General features: G+C 41.0%; 1 protein-coding gene across 4 annotated transcripts; it reads left to right on the top strand.

Moving 5' to 3' along the window:
* The first annotated feature begins 1130 nt into the window (after positions 1 to 1130).
* maff (v-maf avian musculoaponeurotic fibrosarcoma oncogene homolog F) lies at positions 1131 to 6929 on the top strand. 4 transcript variants are annotated; one of them, XM_040036751.1, is made up of 4 exons: positions 1443 to 1551; positions 3705 to 3838; positions 4061 to 4154; positions 4331 to 6929. In XM_040036751.1, exons 3-4 carry the CDS (start codon positions 4122 to 4124, stop codon positions 4772 to 4774), a joined length of 477 nt encoding a protein of 158 aa, XP_039892685.1. In that variant the 5' UTR covers positions 1443 to 1551; positions 3705 to 3838; positions 4061 to 4121; the 3' UTR covers positions 4775 to 6929. The 4 variants fall into 4 exon arrangements, with proteins under 4 accessions (XP_039892684.1, XP_039892685.1, XP_039892687.1 ...); XM_040036750.1 differs by lacking the exon at positions 3705 to 3838 and having other exon boundaries at positions 1131 to 1551; XM_040036753.1 differs by lacking the exons at positions 1443 to 1551; positions 3705 to 3838 and adding an exon at positions 1639 to 1663.
* Positions 6930 to 8478: the final 1549 nt, after the last annotated feature.

Below are 8478 nucleotides of genomic sequence, written 5' to 3'. Positions count from 1 at the left end.
TTGGCAAATGGTGTCCTAACCAGATGAATAGTGTTTAAGATTTTGGCAACTGTGGGATTGATTTGATGAAAGAGTTTTCATAGTTGACAGTTTAGTTTTTACATTGGGGTTTAGTGTATTAGCAATTCAGAAAAACTGTAATGTAAACGCCATGGGTTTAGAACTGAACTTAATTGGTTAAAGTTTTTACATTGACAGGAGTAAACAATATATTGACAGACTTCAGATTATATGGGATCATTGTAGTTCCTGAATTAATTTAATGGGGAAAACAAAACAAAAATCACTCTGTCTGTTTTTGTTACAAGTCACGTCCTTGTTATAAGACTAATACATAACATTTTACCAGATGGAGATAAAGAAATAAATAAGAGCCCTGACGGAGCACAACTTCTTCTGAACGACAAGTGCTGAACTAAAACTTTGATGCTTTTATTACAACATACTGACCTCAGCCTGGTTTAATACAACACTGATGTCAGCCTGCTGAATGTAAAAATGTAATGTTTATGACTCAGGCCCTGTAGGCGAACATGCACACAGACAGAAATGATTAAAATAAAAAATTCCCTGCCTTCACTGTGGTAACAATAAGCAACAACAGATTGATGCAGTTTAAAAATTAATTATTAAACTCAATTTTCCACACATGAATACTATGATAGCTTTAGTTTTAATAGATCATCTTGCTGATGTCAGCATGACAATATCAGCAATATTTTATAGATCATTGGGCTGACGTCAGCAAGATGACATCAGCAGTTTATATAGGTCATTTATGCTGATGTCAGCACTGGTAATATGGAAATCTATTGTAGTGTATTAATCTTTTTGTGTCATTATGAAGTCATATAATGTCTTGAAAAAATGTTTTAAAGAGCTAAAACAAAGAAAGTTCTTATGTCAACCAATGACTAACAGTATTTCTTTAAAGTTTGGAAATCAAAGCAATTTCAAATTGCTTTTTATGTTGAAGTTTTTTAACGCAATTGTGCTTCTCCGCATGTTTTCCAGTAGGGGGCGGTAATGTCCCTACAAACGGAGGGATCAGTAATCTTTAAATTGGACCCAGAAGAAGACGCATTTGACCTTTTATTATTACTATTATTAGGTAGCTAAGAGGACGGTGTTTCGGGGAAAAGACGCTCGTAGAAATTTCTCCTAACTATAAGTTATAGCTTTTGATAAGTTGGGTTTTAGCTGAAGTAGTTTCTTATTATTGTTGAATTCTGCTGGATTTTACATCTTCTGCGTCGTTGGGCTGGACAGTGTTAGGAAAGGCGGACTCTGAATCCTCTCCCAGGGTGTTATGTCTTTCCAGAGTAGCTGGGGGATGGTCATGGAAAAGTTCTGGGATTCAGGGATTCCTTGTTTACATCCTCCCGGAGTACGTCTCGGGGGCGGGCTTGGCTCCGCCCTCATTCTTTAGCCCTGACGTCATTGTCGCTTGTGTTTTTTATGAATGAAAGAATCCAACCTCAGAGAGCAGCGGAGTAATTCCGGGAAAAGGCGGACTGACATTTTGTCGCCGGAGTTGCGTCGAGCCATCAGGTAAACCATTACTTTTTTATAAAAATACTAAACATTAAAATGTTTAGCCGGTATTCGTGGTAACAGCTGAGCACTAGAGGAATGGTATCTGCCGGGGGACGTGCCAACCAGGGTAACCAACCAAGGACAAATGAGCAGTCAGCAGCTGGCTTTAATCTCCTTTAGCCTGTCACTAACCGTTTATGCTAGTTGCTAACAGTTCATACTAGCATGTTTAAGATGATACGAATAATTTGGCCCCGCTTTGCATATTTCTGTCTGTATTTCGGCTAGACTGACACCCAGAAGGGGTTATCACTTCCTTATTTCATAAGTGTGCTTAAATACAATTTAAATGGATTAAAGGCTAGATGTCGGAAGAGGCTCTAATGATAGCTGTTTACTATAGCGCACATTTGCCCTACGGTGTCCAGCCCCGCTCTTTAAGGGTAAGGCTAGATGCTAACTGCAGCTAGATAAATAAATAAATAAATAAATATAGGTCCCAGGCCTGGCTTGTATTTTCCACTCGGTATTTAATCGTTGTATATTAAGTATTGAAGATAGACGGGAGTGGAATTTCTGAAATCGTGCTATAGCTTGCGTTTAGCAGTGTTGCGTTGACTTGTTGCTTTCCACTTAAGACAAAAAAACAAAAACTACTATGTCCTCCAACTGGGTATTTATAGTATGGCACAAATGTGGATATCCTGTGTTGTTTGGACTGACCGAGAAAGACGCGGTCACCCCTGGTTTTCCTATATTTGTACTGACCGGCAGTCTTGGTGGAGCTGAGCAAGAGCTTTATTGCTGAATCACCCTGACTTTACGAAACGGCGGTCTCCTCGGTTTACAGCCGGAGTCCGACGGCTGGTTGGACAACCGCTGTTGCTGCAACCTCTACTTCCTACGCATTTCGGGAAATGCTGTTTATTGTCCGGCCATAACAGCCTTTTTTATTTAGCTTATTTAGTTTTACCATCCAGTGTGCCTGAGTTGGAGGCCCATGCAGCAAGTTATTGTTTTATTTATTATGACTACGCATTCATAGAAAATGGGATTCCCCCCAGAGTGAAAGAGATCAAACGTGACATTTTAACTCGAATGACCCTTTTTGGTTATGTTTTGTTTGTGGTTCACTTGTTGGAAATGTAAGTCGTCTCCTGTAAAGTCTAAGCACATCAGCAGTCTTCTTTTTATAGTCATTAAGGCACCAGGTCTGTATCTTTTATGCCTAATTTATAGATGAAAAGTTACAATATAACTGGGGTTTCTAAAATTGTTGTGACACAATTTAAATAAAGCTGTGAATGTCTTTTAAATAATTAAAATGAACACTGCTTTTTTGTGATTTGCGATTTTCAAGAGAAAAAAGGCTAAAAGGTTGTTAGGGATCAGTCTGGGTCTCAGGAAGAAAGAAAAAGAGATGACTGCACTCATCTCTTAGCTCATCAGAGACGCTGCCAAAAGGTCAACCTTAAAGTAAGCGGTGAGCGCTCTGTCATGACATGCAGCTTTCTGTGTTTACTGTGTTTTTTCTCAACCCTTCTGGACTACAGCATGAGAGCAGCACAGGGAAAGAACATTCGCCATAAGGAGAAAATCCAGTGTTGCAATAAATGAGAAAGTTAACAGAGTGAATTTGCAGAAGTAAGATGGGAAAATCCCCATGGTTTGCATGATGTCAGAGTGAAATTTGGTGGTCTTCATTAAACATTATCATACAAAAAGTTTTAGCAGTATAGCTGGCCCAGAGTACCTTCATGTCAACAGACCACTTGGCCATTTGTATCCTTTACTTTCACATTAGGATCTGGGTGAAGGAAAGACAAAAAAAAAAAAAGATGTCTCCAGCTGAAGTGCTGAGTGAGTTTTTTTTGTTTTGTTTTTTAAATAAGCAACCGAGGAGTGACTAAGGTGGGGGAAGAAGTTGAAGTTGGCCCATTTAGGTTAGACTTTAATCCCACGCTGTGGCATTTGAGAGGCGTGTAGCAGTCCTGATAAGAGTCTGTGTGAAACCTGTGCTTCTTAGGTAGACTCTTTAAGACATTTTATTACATATTTATTTTTAAATCAAGTATTGTAATTTTTCAAGTTTAACTGTTTAAAAAGTGTCCCTTTTAAAAACCACGTATTCAAGTTTTTGGGTTGTTTTTTTTTTTTTTTTTTTTAAGCCAAGGGCCTCGAACCGTTGGTGTTGTGCTGACAAGAGGAAGTGCTCAGGGAATTGGTTAGGACACCTGCTTTGAGCAACCAAAGGGCAGCCACATGATAACTTCCTCCTGATAATTCCAGCTAACAGAGAAAGGCATGTCACTTTCAAAACCTCCCCTGTCTTTCACATGAAACCACAAATTATAATGAGACGGCGTGCTTTGGAGAAGCACGAAAGATCTGCAGGTTCTCCTTTTTCTTCAGTAGTGCATGACTGCATGTCTTGTGAGCGGATGGTGAATGTCAGGCAGGCTATGAACCAAAAATGCACAGTGTCCCACATTTCATGTGATGTTGTTTGTGTTTGTTTCTTCAGATTGTGTGTATCTGGTTTTACTGGTGCTTGGGGAGGGGAAAAAAACAAAGACAACTGGACCATGACGACAGAAAGAAACAGCAAAGCTCTGAAGGTAAAACACAGCCAGACATAAAACAGAGTCATGGGGAGGGGGGGGTTGTTTTGTTTTTCAAGAGAGAAAACTGTCATTTTGAAAAAAGGAAGAAGAAAAGAAAGTATGTTTTTCTTTCTCATTCTTCCTTCTTTAAATGCTTCCTCTCTTCCTGTTTCCTCCTGTTTTTACTTCAGGTGAAGCAGGAATGCGGCGAGAACGTGCCCTTCCTGTCGGACAGCGAACTAATGTCCCTGTCGGTGCGAGAGCTGAATCTCCACCTGCGTGGCCTCTCCCGCGACGATATTCAGAAGCTGAAGCAGCGGCGTCGCACCTTAAAGAACAGGGGATATGCCGCCAGCTGCCGGGTCAAACGGGTGTCTCAGCGAGAGGCCCTGGAGCAGCAGAAGATGGAGCTGCAGAGAGAGGTGGAGAGGCTCGGAGCCGAGAACGCCGGCATGAGGAAGGAGCTGGAGGGGCTCAGCGCACGCCTGGCTGCGCTTCAGAGATTCGCCAGGGGTCTGGAAGCGGGAGGAGGCAGCCTGCTGGCGACGGCCCCTCGCCTCAACACCGCCTCGGTCATCACCATCGTCAAGAGTCCGCAGCAGCCTCAGCCACAGAGGGAGCACGAGCTATCCTAGAAGGAGATGCTGAAACCAGACTGGGGTTTGGGATTCGGGGTGGGGACGGGGAAGCCTGCAATGCAAACACGCACACATCTGCGGGCCTTAATACTCACGCAGGCAGGAGAGCAGGATGACTTGTAATAATAGGAAAATACTAAGCGCCTTGTTCACATTACAATTGACAGAAATCCGATCACAGCTATGATCACCTTTCTAACAAACAAGAAAACAGAAACGGGTTCAGTACTGTAGTTTTGATAGAGATGTCCTCTGATGATCCTCCATGAAACAGCAGTCTGGTCAAGTAAGATTTACTCAGTGATCTTTTTTTTTTTTTTTTTTTTTTTTTTTCTTGAAGCACTCAAAGTTTCAAATTCTGTTTAATGTGAACAAGGCGTCGCACATATTTATGCACAAAAAACCCTCACAGTCTTTCCCTTGAGCTACACGGGGACTCCGACTGAAGCCCAACCAAGCCAAACAGGGTTGCTGAGCACCTTTAGTCCTCAGCAAACCCCCACAGCGAGGCTGGTGTAGCCTGATTATGCTACTTAAAGGCTGGGGTGCCTTTCTGCTTCCGTTTATGGCACCTGACCAACAGCAAAATGCTAGGGTGGAGCTTCCTCGGTCTCCATAATGCCGTCTAGTCTGAAATCACTAGCTTGGCTCAGCCTCGTGTTCCCACCCCCCCTGTATTTTTTATTTTTTTTCCTTTTCTTCCCTCTCAATGCAGTTTCTCACCCTTTATGTCACTTTATGTGCCGGTGGGATAATCGAATCTGTTTTCGCCTCCTTCCATTGATGGCTCTCTAGCTGCTTTAGTCATGAGACTTTTGGGAGCAGAAACGGTCAGAGAAATGCTGCCTGAGTGCATTGTGAATTTCTCTAAGTTGTGCGATTCACTAAGATTTTCCAGGTTTTTGTTTTTTTTGGGGGGGGGGGGTCTCACCAGTCCAAAAAGACAATTCTGTATTATATGTGTGCTCATTTTTCACATTAATGCAGTGCCTTCAGTGTATGAAGGAGCTCACCAGTCCTCCTGATTGTCTGAAACGACTCACTTCTTATTTCTCATTGTGATTTCTGTGGATTTCCATCTCTTTCTAAGCTTTAATCCCAAATTTCTCGTTTCATAAAAACTGCCGTGCAGCAGTTTGGCCAAGTCCAACGTCAGTGGCTTCTTCTTTCTGACGAAAGATGTTGGTCATTTTAAATAAATAACTGAATAAACGAATGTGTGGAAATAGAATCACGTCTGGTAGGAATTGCGCTCAAGTCGATGCAAATCCTCTGCAAACATTCCCGTTGTTGTGTTGTTTGTAATGTCTGAGAGACGCAAATGTTCAGTGACATTTATATATTCTAAATTTTATTTGTATTTAAAAGTAGATATTATGACAAGACAAGCTAACGAGTGCTGTGATGTTCTGTATGTTTTCAAAAAGTACTTATGACTAGTCTGAGGATATTCTCACGTCTAATTATTGTGCTGCGTGGCGACGATGATTACTTTACAAAACGTTTGATTATTAGCTGTGTAGAAATATGCTCAAAGCCAATGGCCATATTGATGTATGACGATTTGTGTGTGTGTGTGTGCGTGTGTGCGTGCGTGCGTGTATATGTGTGTTTTACGTATATTTTTGCAATGTTTGTACTAGCTCGTCGTCGTGGATATCTTGGAGGGACATTATTTTTCTAAGATGAATCGTATGTTGTTTGTGCGGAGAAAAAAAAATTGAGGTCATTTCTGAATGGGCGGGGCAGACAGAGACACAGGAGGTTAAAGAGAGAGAGAAGACTGATGGAGACGAGGGTGAGAGTGGAGGGTTGAGAAGAAGACTGATGATGGAGAAAGAAAGTAGGCACAGCAGACTGGAAAAGAAGGTGCATAGAGATGGTGTTTTATTCACTTGAAAAGCCTCCGTCTGACGTAGGCCTGTTTCACTCAGCAGGCTTAAATTTCATGGGAGTTTAGGCCACTGAATAGTGCTAGCAATATAATATATTAAGTAGGCATGGTAACACATGAAACTGTGTTGACAAATAACTCCTAAAGATATGAGGCATATATTTAGCTATATATGAGTATTAGTGTGGCAAAGCATTTATTCTCTATATTTTAACGTCTCACATCTGTCAAACCCTGCTGGATGTTTTATAATACCTGCAAAACAGAAATGGTCTTTCTATTTATTACTTGTATTTTTTCTATTGTGAAAATTTAAGTACATTGTCTATTTTATATATTAATTATAATAAATGTTGTACATATTGTACATAAAACTGTGGTCTCGGTTGTTTTGTTTTTTGGAACGTGTGCGGTCCATGAGAGGAAGTGGATCTGCAGGATGTGTTGCACAACTTATTGGTCTGGATGCAAAGATAAAGTCGAGTTACATGTGTGAGTGGTTAGCAGAACCGTGGGGAAATGAACTTAGCCTCCAGTTTTTGATGTATTTATAGCAATTTACTCTTATAGGACAACTCATTAGGTATACTTTACTACTACCAGGTTGGACTGCCTTTTGCCTTCAGATCTGCTTTCATTCTTCATGACAGATTCAAAAAGGTCCTGGAAACATTCCTTGCAGATTTTGGTCCATATTGACACAACAGCATCACACAGTTGCTACTGTTTGGTTTTGTTTTTTGACTGCACGTCCATCCTGTTCCATCACATCCCAGAGATCCTCTATTGGATTGAGATGTGGTGACTGGAGGTTATTTGAGTACTTCTCAAGTTAAAAAATCAGTTTCAGATGATTTAAGCTTTGTGATACTGTGCATTATCATGCTGGAAGCAGTCATCAGAAGATGGGTACACTGTGAGTGATCCACTGATACAAGGTGGGATGAATCCATGCTTTCATGTTGTTTACCCGATGTGGTCTTCTGCTGCTGTAGACCATCTGGTTTGCATTTTACTTTCAGAGAGGCTCTTCTGCATGCCTTGCCATGTAACAAGTGATTATTTGAGCTACAGTTGTCTTCCTATCAGCTCAACAGAGTCTGGCCATTCTCTGACCTCTGTCACCAAAGAGCCATTGTCCAGAGAAGTGCTGCTCACTGAATACTTTCTCTTTTTAGACCATTTTCTATAAACCCTAGAGGTGACTGTGTGGGGAAATCCCAGCAGATCAGCAGTTTCTAAAATACTCAGACCTGCCCATCTGGCACCAACAAACATGCAACATTTAAGGTCACTTAAATCGCCTTTCTTCTCCATCCTGGTGCTCAGTTTGAACTTCAGCATGTCATCTTGATCATGAATTACTACCATCTGATTTGCTGATTAGATATTTGCGTCAATAGGCAGTTGAACAGGTGTACCTAATGAAGTGGCTGTTGAATGTATATTCTGAGTCAGTCTTGATAAACCTTAAATATATAGTCTCTATAGAAAAAAGTGCTTATGTTATTATTTCAGCTCTTCTGATAAATCCCTGACTGTGACTCGCAGGGCTATTTCTCCTGGTGTTTGGAGGCTGTTTTTAATATAAATGACATCTAGTACTCCGTGGTAAGTGTGGAGATGTTTTCTATCAGTCTGCTGGCTTACTTGTGTTTCCTAAAGTCTCTAGAAATATAATGGGAGGCAGAGCTTTCAGGATCCTGTCCATGTATGAAATATCTTCCAGTTTAGGTCAAAGACCACAAGACCTTGTCTACCTCTGAGGTAAGGTGGAAAAGTTTTCTTTATGACAATGATGATAGAG

This window comes from Simochromis diagramma, unplaced genomic scaffold (genome assembly GCF_900408965.1).
Source record: "Simochromis diagramma unplaced genomic scaffold, fSimDia1.1 OVJJ01000371.1, whole genome shotgun sequence".
Classification (NCBI taxonomy): Eukaryota; Metazoa; Chordata; class Actinopteri; order Cichliformes; family Cichlidae; genus Simochromis; species Simochromis diagramma.
This window is presented reverse-complemented; position numbering and strand designations above follow the sequence as displayed.